Consider the following 14,487-nt stretch of genomic DNA (forward strand, 5'->3'; position numbering starts at 1 on the left):
CTGGTTTGAGTATTTCTGTAACTGTTGATCTCCTGGGATTTTCACACACAACAGTCTCTAGAATTTACTCAGAATGGTGCCAAAATAAAAAATAAAAAAAATCCAGTGAGCGGCAGTTCTGCAGATGGAACCTTTGGCCTTGCCAAAACTATTTTTTTTGTGGTAATCACCATTTTTCCACAAGAGCTGTCAACTGAGCTGAACTTGTATTGAACCTGTAATATTCCTTTAAGGGTCGAATCAGTTAGCATATCTTTGCTTTTATGATAGTAATGGTTGTCTTATTTTTGCCCTTGCTCTTTCAAACAATTTTCTTCTGAGTAATTTTCTTCTTAATTTAATGGCTCTTTATTTTATGAGTCTACAATAACAGACTTCTGTGGTCTTATTATTTCTTATGAGTGATCTTTGGTTCAAAGTTGGAAAGGAGCATAGAGTAAGCCCAAACACAATGGCTGATGACAGACAACATTCCAAAGGTGCCATCTCCAGTCATCCACATTCTCATGCCATTAATCTTTGCAGTCATGGGGGGATTCCCACTGCTCGTGCTTCATATCCCCTCTGCTCACACAATAACGCTTGTGCATCATACATCTGCTTTGACACATTCTTTTATGTTAAGTGCCATAAATTGCACAGCCTTTAAACATTTATACTTAATACTTATCTTTACACTTTATAGTAAAAAGTTTGGACAAACTTGGTTAAATTTGTTTCTTGGGACCTTTCAAATGATTTGATCTAAAAGTGTATGCTTAAATGATTGAAGTTAGTTTTGTAGACAAATGGAAATTGTGCCTACGTATGACTTTTATTACAAAACTAACATTTAAATTTTAAGGAAAGCAGCCAAGAAATGTCCAGTATACTCTGAAAATTTGACTAAATGTATTTAAGTACCATGTACATCAGATTTTTAAGTAAAGGTTACTCAAATGTATTAACTGTATTAACTGAAATGTATAAGTTAAATTAACACACTTTAATCATTATGTCATTAAGTTACGCAGATTTTACTTAGTTTTATACCCTTCAAATTTACTAGGAAAAACTTGAGAAATACAAATTTAATGTAAGCGCAGCATAGTTCTAGTGGGAAGATAAGCAGCTGTACATCATCGCACCATTAGCTGGGTAATTCCCAGCCAATCACATGTAAGCTGTTGCTTTCTAAGTCTTCTCACCATCTATCACATTGCTGTTTCAGTGTGCTAACACGGCAACCTCCACCACCCCACCACCACCAGTTGAGTACCGTCCTGCACGGGGTAGGCTCCTCACCCCTGCCTCTTATCTCCGGCAGGATCTGATGGTTCCGAGTATAACTTCTTCGGACCGCCAGACAGGGCCTACGCCAAAGAGAGACATTACGTTTCTGTTTTATATTCATCAAATAATTGTCATTTTAAATCTCACTCAAGTCTGCGAGTCTTCCTGATAGAAATAACTCTTACTAGTAATTATTTATTTACTCTTTCGATACTGTTTAAAAAAGCATCTCATTAGTGAGATGAAGTTATGAAGTTGGTTGAGAGAATGACCAGAGTGTGAAGATTTGCTACTTTGAAGTAGCTAAAATATAAGATTTGTTTTTAGTTTAAATAAATATTTTTTGTATTTTACGTGGTTTCATTTTTCATAAATGAATATGTATATATATATATATATATATATATATATATATATATATATATATATATATATATATATATATATATATATATATATATATATTAAAGTAATAATAATATAATTAGAACACAAATACTGCAAAACTAATTTTAAGAGTTAGATCAGATAGATGTAGCTTCTTAGGCTAATGAGTGCAGATTGACGCTTTTTACAGTGTGATTCCCATATTCCGTTTGTGTTAATATACTACTTTTGATGACGTTATTACTATTCTAAACTGTGGGAAACAGTATTAATACAAAATTGAGCAGGTGTGTTCAAACATTTACAAGTGGCTAGTGTATACATATAAAAATGTATTGTGTTTATGGTGTATCAAAAATTTTTTTTACTTTTGAATAATGGTGAATTGTCCCTTTCAATGCTAATGAATATTTTTTCCTCTTAACTGATATTGCACTAATTACAATTTCGGACACTACTAGGAACTGTGCTGTGCCAAACATATTGCATTTTGAGCACATTTTAGAACATACCTTTCTGATTTAGTATTTTTTAAGCTTAAACATACATGAAGCCTATGTTGCATTTGAGATACAACTTTCATTTACTCCCTCACCAGAGTGCACTCCCTGTGAAAATTTGACAAAGAAGTTAGTGTTTAGAAAGTTTGTGGCATTCTTCATGCACCTGCTATAACAGTTAAAGGACATACTGAATTGAAATACAGGGAATAGGGATTGATGCATGTTATAATCGAAGGATTGATGCATGTTATAATCGAAGGGATTGATGCATGTTATAAGTGCATGCATTCAATCAATAAGCTAGGCCTACTTCAGAAGTAAACCCATCACTCTGAATGCGCGCGTCTCCAAATGTCAAATGCGCGTTCGTTCTGGAGGTTGTGCAGTCCGGAAAGAGAGAATGGGCCACTCTCCATACGCTGTGCCCAGTACGGCCCCTGACCGGGGCCCCCGGCAATCGCAAAGCTCTCGGTTTCTTAATCACTTTCTCTCGTACCTTTCTGAAGAAGCAGTATGGAGTTACGTCAGAGCACCGGGCGAAAGTGCTGGCCAAGCAAATAAGCCGCTGAGGAGCTATTTGTAGGCATTGCTGCCAAACGCGGATAAGGCTGCTCACTCTTGTGCGATCAATGCTTTAAACTTGCTATACAACATTTAGTAGCAGCATGCATTACATTTCTTTGTTGCTTCGGAATGTTTGTGCTTGGAGATCTCGACTTTAATCCTTGGATGACAGGCAGCCGGTGCAGTTAGGTCAAATTCGAATTCAAAATTCAAATTCAAAAATTCGGATTCTAAAATAAAGCAACACGTCAGACTGAAAACCCGATACACGATGAGGATTCTGCGCGTCTCAGTTCACAGAACATCACTTTTTATCATCACTTTTGGTTAGAGCTTTCTGATCTTTCTGCTCTGAATTCAACATGCCACACACTCGCAATAGGAACCCGAGTCCAATCCCAGAGGTGACATGGGACACTGGATTGAAAGAGATGAACGAAACCTGGAAGGGGGCTATTGCCTGTTTGGGAGTTGCTGTCTTTTTTGTCATGACAATTGGGATAATTTATTGGCAAGTTGTGGATCAGCCCAACAAGAACTGGATCCTGAAGGGGAGTTTTAGTGGGCTTATTTGGGAGAGACGGACGCAAACTCTGGTCATTCAGACACTTACTGAAGACAAGACGTTTGCGGAGATTGACGTGGGGAATGTGGGGAACCCTGATATTGAGGTTCCGTTTGTGAGGAACATGTGCTGGCTCAACAAAACCGAATTCTGCTACACATGGGATTCGGTGGCAGAGGTGAAGATATCTCTGGAAACAGAGGAGGAATCAGATACTGAGTGCTACAGTGTAACCTGGACTCCAATTCACTGTCATGTGGACCTAAAGGTAGCTACAATGTCTTAAGAATACATTCAAATGATTGTTTCACAGTCTTGATTAAGATTTTTGGAAAAACATTTTCATTTGACTTCTAAACACGTGATTCATTGCTTCATTGGACATTAATTGTATTTATATTTAATTAGTGGACACTTTTATGTGACCTAAAAACGTATAATGGGTTTTTATAGATTGTTATTAGCTTATAATAGTGTTATTATAATGTTATGAATCAAAAAGTTTGAACTTAAAAAAATATATATATATTTGTCCATATATATTTTTGAACAAATATTCCGGGGTAGCCTATATTAAAAGTTAAACTCATAATAATTTTGATCACCACAAAAATGTATTTTGACTTGACCCTTTCTTTTCTTTATAAAATGCAAAAATCTGGGTTCTAGTGAGGCACTTATGATGGAAGTGAATGGAGCCAATCAGTAAACGTTAAAATACTCACTGTTTCAAGAGTATAGCCACAATACATAAAAATATGTGTGTTAACGTGATTTTAGCATGATAAAATCACTTACTAACCCTTTCTGTGTAAAGTTAAATCCAATTTACAACATTGTTGCTATGACGATATAAGGCGTGAAGCCTAAAACCCTAAAACTAATGTAAAAACAACGATTTAAACAGAAGGTTTAACAGAAGAATTAATGTAAGTGCTTTTATAACATTATAAACTTCACATATCTGCTTTTACATCAGGGGTGTCAAACTTGGTTCCTGGAGGGCCACAGTCCTGCAGAGTTCAGCTCCAACACTAATTAAACACACCTGAAGCAGCTAATCAAGATCTTCAGGAGTGCTTGAAGATTACAAGGAGGCATTTTGGAGCAGGGCTGGGACTAAACTCTGCAGGGCCCTCCAGTAAATATCCACTTTAGACAAAGATACATTTCACAGATTTCCAATGAGACAAAGTTGTTCTTTGTTCAGTGAGAACTTAATCTTAATGCACTTCAGAAGTTTTCAACAATTAATCCCTTCATGTCCCACATTTCCTACTTCAGTAATGCTTTGTAATGCCACATAATGTATATACAACGTGACCACGTGTTGGCCATGCATTGGCGAAGCACTCCTGTCTGCATTTGCATACTTGCGTGAAGTATGTTTGGTCCCAGTGTTGCCAGCTTAGTTACTTTTTGTCCCCCGTAGCGAGTAAAAGAGCCATCTAGCTACTAGTCACAATTTTAGGGACTTTTGTAGTAAGCTTTAGCAAAATTCTTCCACATCTGGCGACACAAAAAACATAGCTATATCTTGAATGATGTCTCATTTTTCTCTGTGTTCTAGCACCCCCTGTGTTTCAAGTAATATGACTGATCTGCATGCAATCAGCAGTTGGATTTATGTACATATGGATGTTCTATAAATCGAATGAATGACAAGCTTACGTGTTGTTGGTATTTGTTGCGACAGTCTCAACCTCAATTCACGCGCATCAATTAACGTCCGTTTAGAAAAGAAAAGTCAGCCTACAGTGATAAATCAGCACTAAGAAATTGTCTAGCAGGGCGAGATATAGAGAAAGAGAGAGAGGATTTGAACCCCTTATCTATAATCTATAAAGTGTAGAGATAAGTGATATGAACAGATGAGGTGTCACTGTCAAAAAGTCATTGTGACACAGTGACACTGGCACAAGTAATACACACTGATGGTTCAGCATCACACAACAGATATGTTCAAAAATAATATATATTACATATCATCTCCACAATGTGAGGCATTATAAGGCATATAGAGCCATGTTTAAAAATAAAGAATAATTAAAAACATCCCCAAAACTACACCACTGCCTACCCCTACTTACTATTGCTAGGATAATTTTGGAATTTGTCATTGTTCAATAATGCAGTTTAATTACAAAACATAATAAATAAAAAAAAGTTCAATTAGTGATCGCTAAAAGATTAGTAGTTAAATACTAATTGTTAAATCATTAGTTCAATTATAATAAAAATGGTTCTACACCTTTAAAGAACTGTCATAGCTCTTTACGCCAGTTAATTTACATATGTAAATTTGACGTCTTATGTAATATAAATGACGTCATCACATGATTGAGCTATTTTAGACATTTCAGCAAGCCTTTGGTGACTTTCCATGAGAAATAGTTGGCAACACTGTTTGGGCCTTAAGAACACTTTTCGGTCAATTCCTTGGATGTTTAGGTTCTGTTCTTACTTTCATGTGTTATGAGAGCAGAAAGCTGCTTAGCTGGAGATGCATGATCTGTGCTGTTGTGAACAGATTATGCTCACTCATGGAGACCTGATAGGATCTATCTGGAGGTGCTATTAATAAATGTATAATTAGATCTTTCATGTGTATTAAGCTTTATAAACAATAAACTAAGCAACAAATATACAGTCATTTTTATTGCATAAATAAACATGTTATGATTGATAAAAATTTGTTCACTGACACATGTGTTTCTTTTCTGAAAGTAATGTGCTGTATAGGAGGATAGCTAAAATTGAATGTATAAAATTTTAAATTTGATTTGAAATTCTGTATGATGCACCTTGTTGGTATATGGGAATAAAAGTGTTGTCTTCTTGCACAAGCCAAGTGTTACAATACCTCACAATTTCACCATCTCATACAAATTATTATGAGTTGTCATGAGACTATATTGGACATTCTCTGATTGTTTGTCTATTGAATTATCTCTATCTCTCTCAGGACTGTTTCTCCATGGTGAATATTTCATGGTATGGAGGTGCCAGTGTCCGTGCGCACAACTGGCCGATAAACGAGGCCAACATTTCCATGCAACCCTTCACAGTCAGCGATCTTCGGGACAACCCCTCTGGCTTCGGATCAGTTTTAGAGCGCTACTTCCTGGGATCTTCAGGTAAGCAAGAGAGCACCATATTGCCAACTTTCACCCCCCTCATTCAATTAGATCGCACTGTTCTTTCACACATTGTTGACAAGTCCAGACATGTATCCACATGTGACTATGTACACAATGCAAAACTGCCTCTGGCCTGAGATCACGGGGACCTACTGTACATAGAGAGCGTAACACAATACGGACGGTCACTTATGCTTGGTGAAAGATTGCAAAACAAAGGACAGCAGACTTGCGTCTTCAATAAAGCCATTGGTATCTGTCAGCAGTTGCTCATGTTTCTATTGAGAGTTAATTTAACAAACAAGGCCAGTTGCAGATTTAAATAACCAGTGTGTTTATGTCTCGCTGTTAGTTTGACTTGAGGGATGTTTATGGACAGATGCATAGTGCTTGCAGACATTTTTTGAGCCACTTTCTTAAATCTTTTGTGATGTAGACTTATTTCACAATGGATGACAAATTGCAAGTTTTTAGAAATTTTTGCAGAATTAAAGAAAACCCAATAAAATAGTTTTTTTGGAGAATTCCCTGGCCTGAGCGAATGACACTAACCCTTGTACTTAATTTCCTTTACCAAACATTACTTGGTTGCAAAGGAAGTGGATCAAATGTATTAATTATGGAAGTGTCATCCAAGGTACAAGCTGTCAAGTGTGATTTTGCTGATTGTGATGTAAACTAAAGGTATTGGTTGTTTTTGAAAAAGGCACAAGCCCTTTGATGTATCTTTGATATATAGCAAATGTCAACACAGGGAATACAATTTTTAATCGATTGCCGACCTATTTTTTGTCTGTTTTAATGGAAGTGAAATTTATTTAAATTGAAATGTATAAAACATGCATAGTATGTAGGATTTGATTTATAAATAATTAGTTTAGGAATCTTGGCCACTTTCAACCGCCATTATATGAAGGATAATGACCGAAAATCTGAATAAAAATTCTTCACCATTAAATATGTAATACAACGGGCTCGTTGTTTTTGCTCACAATTTTATGCAAATAATTTTAGCTCAAGAAGGGAATATTCAGGGAATATTGAAAGAATTAAGGTGTACGTATAGTCACTCGGCCATACTGAGTTGATTTGATGCATCTGTTAACTCTTTAGAGAAACACTATTCCCATGGCCATTGACAATAATATTACAAATATGTTGAAATATTGTTCGAGGATGGAGCATTGATCTTAAGAATCAATTGACGAGAATATTTAATCAAAATATACCACATTGAAATCCTCTTTGAATACAAACAAGACTTTATTGCTAATCTACAACATCAAACTAAACTAACACACAAAGGCAAACATAAAAACAGGTTGGTGTGTGAGCAGTAACAGAAGGTGAATGAAATGATCTGTAACAGAGAAAATTGAACTTAATGGTGTCTATAGACCATGTCCTGAACCATTGATACTTCATTTAGTATAACTCGATTTGCAATCGGATTACCCAAAGTATTTAAATAATATACCAGCACTTTCCAGCAAAAGTTGCATTGCTTTGGTTCCGTCAATGTTTTGACGATTGTGTCAATGATTGTGTTCCGTCAATGTTTAAGATTGTGGATGCTGGATAGTTCGGTGCTGGAATGATCAAGTGGGGCTTTGAAGTGAGTCCACCCGCAAGGGAGACGCACGACCCCCCCTCATGTGTGCGCAAATAAGAGAGAAGAGGCCGAGAACGAAGGGGGAAGAGTCTGGTCCTTTTAACCCTTTCAGTTTGTTCACACCCCAAAGAGGCTCTAGGCTAATCAGAGGCAGCATTATAGATACCATGTGATCATCGCTCTGTACCTCCTTCTGAAGGTGATTAATGAGTCTTTGTGTGTGAAGATTTCTGTTTCCCGCTCAGAAAGTGAACATACTTTAATCCTGACATTTATATAATGAAATCGGTGCAAGAGACATGACACTTGTTAACATTAACATTTTCTACTTAAATAGTCAAACATTTACATATGAAACATGACATACATTATTTTTGTGGTTACTTCATGAACAAAATATACTTACATTGAATATACATTATTATACATTGAATAATTGAGTATCATGTATGCACAAGGTCAGAATCAAGCATTCTATGATTCTAACCACAGTAAGGCATCATGTAATGCATGTTAACATATGAAACTCAGTTATGTGTGTTGTGAAGTGTAGAATGATGATACAATGGAGTATTTTGATAGTGTTATAGTTCATAATATGTGTATGCATTGTAATACCCAAGAAGAGTCAGTTTTGTGCATTTGGAGATGATAGAAAAACGAATCGGTTACCTAACGTAACCTCGGTTCTCTCTAGATGAGGGAACGAGTATTGCGTAGCTGGCCGTGCTCGCGCCACGAGCGACTTTCGCTTCATTCAATGAAAACCAGGGTTCCAGCCTACGAACTACGCTTATATGCACTCTAGCCACGCCCATTTTGGCGGGCTTTGATGCAGTAAGCGCACGGACGCCTCTCATTGGACACGAGTTCACCCAAGTTCGTCTATAGGCTGCAGCAGTTGCCGCAGAGCAACCAATGAGCTCGCTAACTAGCCCGCTCAAGGTCTGCAGTTGCTGCACTGCGTTGACAAATGATACAAAATTAAGGATAATTTTTTGGCTTCAATATCTCAGAAAAGATGAATCTTTCCCGTAGCGTAAGCTAGCTTACGCAATACTCGTTCCCTCATCTAGAGAGAACCGAGGTTACGTTAGGTAACCGATTCGTTCTCTTACGAGAGGTTCTCTCGTATTGCGTAAGCTAGCTTACGCTACGGGAACCCATTGTCAACGCCGTGCGCGCCAAGCATCCACTGCATGAGCCCGGGGGTGGGGGACCCGGGGAGCCCTTGTGAGTGGGGAAATAATATTTGGCCGGCAAGAGTGCGGGCCAGTGTGTGTGTAATACATAAGCACATAGTGGGAAGGAACGACAGAGCGGCGGTGCCGGTCTGTGTGGAATGAGTCCCATCAGTGCAGCTCACCAGGGGAGCTGTAGCGTATTAAACCGCTAGTAGTTTTGCCTGCAGGGCGGGCACTTCCAGATTGTAAAATATGACAAAGGTGGAAGGGGAAGCCCAGCCTGCTGCCACACATATGTCGTGAATGGAAATCCCGCTGGACCATGCCCACGATGAGGCCATGCCTCTAGTGGAGTGAGCCCTAATGCCCAACGGGCATGGCAGGTCTTTTGACGCGTATGCTGCAGCAATAGCGTCCACTATCCATCTAGACAGTGTCTGTTTCGAGGCGGCGAGACCTTCGGTGTGCCCTCCGAACAAAACGAAAACTGCTCAGAGCGTCTGAAAGAGGCGGAGCGCGCAGTATACAATCTCAGTGCTCTGACTGGGCAAAGGAGATTGGCGTCGCGTTCGCTATCGGATGCTGGCAGCGCCGATAGGGAAATGACCTGTGCTCTGAAAGGAGTACCGATCACCTTGGGAACATAGCCGTCTCTAGGCTTTAAAATGACCTTGGAGTCACTTGGTCCAAACTCAAGACACGCAGCGCTGACAGACAGCGCGTGAAGGTCTCCCACACGTTTGACTGATGACAGGGCAGTCAGAAAAACGGTTTTGAGTGAAAGGTATTTCAAATCCACGGATTGAAGCGGTTCGAAAGGAGGGGCTTTCATAGTTTCGAGAACTATAGAAAGATCCCAGATAGGAACCGATGGGGCGCGGGGGTTCATCCTTCTAGCTCCCGTGAGGAAGTGGATGACCAGCTCATTTTTTCCCAGTGACTGGCCGTGCAGGGGTTCAGCGAACGCCTCGACGGCCGCCACATACACTTTGAGCGTGGATGGGGATCTGCCCTCATCCAGCAGCTCTTGTAAAAACACGAGCAGCGACGACACCCCACATGTCCGTGGGTCCAGGTCTCTGTCGGTGCACCATTTTGAAAACACAGACCATTTTGACGCATAGAGTCTTCTCGTGGAAGGGGCTCTAGCGTGTATGATGGTGTTTATTACCCCTTCTGGCAGAGCGACGGGTAGTCGTTGATCACCCACGCGTGCAGCGCCCAGCGCTCTGGGTGGGGATGCCAGATCGTGCCGCGAGCTTGAGAGAGGAGATCTGCTCTCACTGGGATGGGCCACGGCGCTGTCAGTGACAGCTGCGTAAGCTCCGGGAACCATGTCTGATTCTCCCAACGCGGGGCTATGAGGAGCACCGAGTGGCTCGTTTCCCTGATCCTCTGCATTACCTGTGGCAATAGTGAGACGGGAGGGAAGGCGTAAAGCGGGCAGTTGGGCCAGTCCTGGGCCAGCGCGTCCTCGCTTTTCGAGAAAAATATTGGGCAGTGAGAGTTCTCTTCTGACGCAAAGAGGTCTATCTCTGCTCTGCTGAATATGCGCCATAACTTCTGGACTGTTTGAGCATGCAGGGACCATTCCCCTGGAGGAATATTGTCTCTGGACAGTCTGTCTGGGCCGTCGTTCAGGTGGCCTGGCACATGCGTCGCCCTCAGCGAGCGCAGGTGGCACTGGGACCAACTCAGTATGCATTTCGTCAGATGGAAGAGGTTCCTGGATCTGACACCGCCCTGACGGTTTAAGTAGGATACCACAGATCTGTTGTCCGAACGGACCAGGACGTGGTGACCCTGAATGACTGGGAGAAAGCGCACAAGCGCGTACACGACCGCTATCATTTCCAGACAATTTATGTGAAGGAGCTTTTCCTGAACTGACCATAGACGCGGCTAGTCGCTGAACACGGCGCGCGCGCTGTGTAGATAAGCGAGCCGTCATAGCCACGGAGTCTAGTTCTATTCCAAGGAAGGAAATTGCCTGACTGGGCTGTAGTGAGCTCTTGGTCCAATTGACTGCAAGACCCAAACTGTTCAGATGGCTGAGGAGAACTGTTCTGTGAGACAGAAGCTCCGTATGTGACTGTGCCATAATCAGCCAGTCATCCAAATAGTTCAGAATTCGCAAGCCCTGACTCCGCGAGGGGTGCGGCGCCGCATCCATGCACTTCGTGAAAGTACGGGTGCTAAAGACAGGCCGAACGGAAGGACGGTGTATTGATAAACCTGGCCGTCGAGGCGAATCTCAAGAATGGCCTGTGACGGGATTTATCTGAATCTGAAAGTAGGCATCTTTCAGATCGAGAGAGATAAACCAGTCCCCCTGGCGAGTATGCGCGAGGAGTTTCCTGATTGTAAGCATTTTGAACGGTCTTTTTGCAAGCACCTTGTTCAAACCCCTGAGATCTAATATTGGTCTGAGGCCGCCGTCTTTCTTGGGAACAAGAAAATAACGGCTGTAAAACCCCGACTCGCTCAGCGAAGGCGGCACTTTCTCTATGGCCCTTTTGCACAGAGGGTTTGCTATTTCGTGTTCACAATAGTTTCGAGCCGCGCTGTGAAGTGGGGAGGGCGGCGATCGAACTGTAGCAAATAGCCCTGTTTTATCGTGCTTAACACCCATTTGGATATCCCTGGGATAGCTTCCCACGCTTTGAAGCGTAACGCTAGAGGGTGAATGGCCAAATCGCCTTGATTGCCGCACACAGCGTGCTGAACAGAATGTGTGAGCGCGCTTACTGTGCTTATGCATGACTGCTCGCAGACAGCAGGGACCGGCTGTTCTGTGAGTGACTTCCCAATTGAGGTGAATGGGGAAAGAGTCACATCTGTTAAGTGATGCGCGAGCATAGTCACGGGCACAGGACTTACATACAGAGAAGTGTTTGCTGGCCGTGTGACAGAGCGGGCAGAGAATGGGCGCCGCGCGTATTGCGTGAGCCGCTTATTGACTCTAACACTCGAGCGGTTTGTGTCCGCTTTATGTGACTGGGCTCTGATCAGGACACGGGAAGTGTAATGCTTGTGTGTAGAGGTGAACACTGGATTGTGGGCACATTTTCTACACATAAGGCTGGTCGTGTGACAGAGCGGCCAGAGAAGGGCGCGCACACGGATTAGTGGGCGCGTTTATTGACTCTAACACTCGAGCGGGCTGTGTCCGCTTTATGTGAGTGGGCTCTGATAGGAACACGGAAGTGTAATGCTTGTGTGTAGGGGTGAACACTGGATTGTGGGCACATTTTCTACACATAAGGCATGTTTGCTCTTTACAAGATTTCTTTGGGTCACCGTGAAAGCGGCGTTTGAGTGCAGGCAAGCGGGCAGTATCACCGGCTTGTTGGCTGCTGAATCCACCACTGTAGTAGCCTGAGAGAGGGGGACTGACAGGGGCGAAGCTTTGGCGGTGGTCCGGCCGCGGCGGGACTGAGCCGTCGTTTTTCAACAAGGCTAGGAGGACTTCGGTTGCTCAGGTTTCAGCGTAACCTTAGACCGAGGCCCGCTGAGGCGGCGGTCTGCGGCGGCTGTCTGAGCCTGATCGAGGGCAGCCGCCCTGTCGACGCTGAGAAGTCTGACCTTGTTGAGCTGGGTGCTGTGAAGAGGCTCGTGCAGGAGGCTGGTCACGTGGGCTGCCTGCAGAGGAGCTAGCGCGACGCGGCAGGAAGAGGTTCATGGCTTGGGTGGCTTTCTGGACTTCTGAAGCGGTCAACAATGCCACTCACCGCTGAGCCAAAGAGACCGGTCGGAGAGGCGGTGCGTTGAGAGCGTGGAGCGCTCTGCTTCTCCCATGTCGGCTTGCGTTAGCCAGAGGTGTCTCTCGGTCACAGTCAGCGAGGCCATGCACTTCCCTAGAGCTTGGGCTGCAGCTTTGGTGACGCGAAGGGCGAGGTCCGTTGCGCTTCTTAGGTCTGCAACAGCCTCTGGGTGCCTGCCTTTCTCATCCCACTCCCGAAGAAGGTCCGCTTGGAGGATCTGTAAGACGGCCATGGAGTGCAGAGCAGATGCGGCCTGGCCGACGGCGGAATAGGCGCGGCCAACATAGGCGGAAGTCGCTCTGCAGGCCTTAGACGGGAGCACTGGCTTAGACCGCCATCTCGCGGAGGGCGGGCAAAGGTGTGCTGCTACCGAATCCTCGACCGGGGGATGGAGGAGTAGCCCTTCTCGGTGGCGCCGTCCACCGAGCGAGAGAGGTGGAGACGTGGGAGCGGATCCTGGCGAGAAAGCGCGTTCCACGACTTTGCAAGCTCAGTGTGGAGGCGTGGGAGCGGATCCTGGCCGAGAAAGCGCGTTCCACGACTTTGCAAGCTCAGTGTGGAGTTCCGGCAGGAAGGGGCGGCCGGGCCGCGGGTGTTGCTGCGGCGGCGGCTCTGAAGAAAGCAGCCGTCGAGTCTGTTGGGAGCCTGCTCAGGGGCGGTGACCACTCGAGCCCGAGGCGGTCGGCGGCCTGTGTGAGGGCGTGTTAGTTCCCCGCCGACTCCGGCAGGGGTCCTGCTGGATTCCTGGGCGAGGAGGAGGCGTGGGAGCCTGACCACTCCTCGCTGTCGAAGCCATGATGGAACAGCCCTTATCCTCCACCTCGTCCTCCGAGATGGCAGCAGTCGCGGCCGCTGGGTGGCAACTGCGGCGTCCGGGGCGGGGAGGGTGAGGCGATGCTTTCGAGGGAGAGGCTCGGCGAGGCAGTCGCTTCTATCACCGGTTCTGGCAGCCTTTGGGAGCGGCGCATTTTCCTGCTTGTGGCGAGCGGAAGGCGGCGGCGGCTTTGGTTCTGGCGCTCGAGTCGAGCCCGCAGGGTCGACATCGAAGCTCCTCGCAGAGGTCGCATCCGCCTTCAGCGAGGCGAGCTCTGCATGCCCCAGTCCCAGGAGAGAGCGCCAGATGATGTGGCGGTCTCCGGCGCTGAGAGGGCGCGGCATGAAGCGCAAGTGCTGCGAGGCATCTTAAAAAGACGCTCGTTACTCTTTTGTGAAGTTCGTTAAGAACTAGCTTGCTCTAAAAAGGATACGTCGCCGGATGGCGTAGCTCGCAGGATGGCTGAAGGTGGCGGAGGCGGCCGGCTTCTTCGAGCGCTGTCCAAGCTTGCTAGATGCCCCTCGAATGGCGACGCGGCTTTCAGTTCAGAGATGCGAAGAGCTTCGCTGAAGAGATGAAAATCAGGGTTCCAGCCTACGAACTATGCTTATATGTACTCTAGCCACGGCCATTTTGGCGGGCTTTGATGCAGTAAGCGCGCGGACGCCTCTCATTGGACGCG

At 44.2% G+C, this 14,487-nt stretch overlaps 1 protein-coding gene across 3 annotated transcripts in view; it reads left to right on the forward strand.

Moving 5' to 3' along the window:
* The first annotated feature begins 2,601 nt into the window (after nucleotides 1-2,601).
* Nucleotides 2,602-14,487, forward strand: part of LOC127637943 (SITS-binding protein-like) — a 53,862-nt gene continuing 41,976 nt past the window's right edge. For 2 of the 3 annotated variants that reach the window (XR_007969822.1, XM_052119210.1), the window contains exons 1-2: nucleotides 2,604-3,559; nucleotides 6,257-6,428. Coding sequence is in view for 2 of the 3 variants with exons in the window: in XM_052119210.1 (XP_051975170.1) it covers nucleotides 3,089-3,559; nucleotides 6,257-6,428 (643 nt within the window). In the remaining variant the exon portion in view is untranslated. Of the gene's footprint in view, nucleotides 3,560-6,256; nucleotides 6,429-14,487 lie in introns of all 3 variants that reach the window. The other variant, XM_052119211.1, reaches the window with a different exon arrangement.

This window comes from Xyrauchen texanus, chromosome 46 (genome assembly GCF_025860055.1).
Source record: "Xyrauchen texanus isolate HMW12.3.18 chromosome 46, RBS_HiC_50CHRs, whole genome shotgun sequence".
In the NCBI taxonomy this organism is placed as follows: Eukaryota; Metazoa; Chordata; class Actinopteri; order Cypriniformes; family Catostomidae; genus Xyrauchen; species Xyrauchen texanus.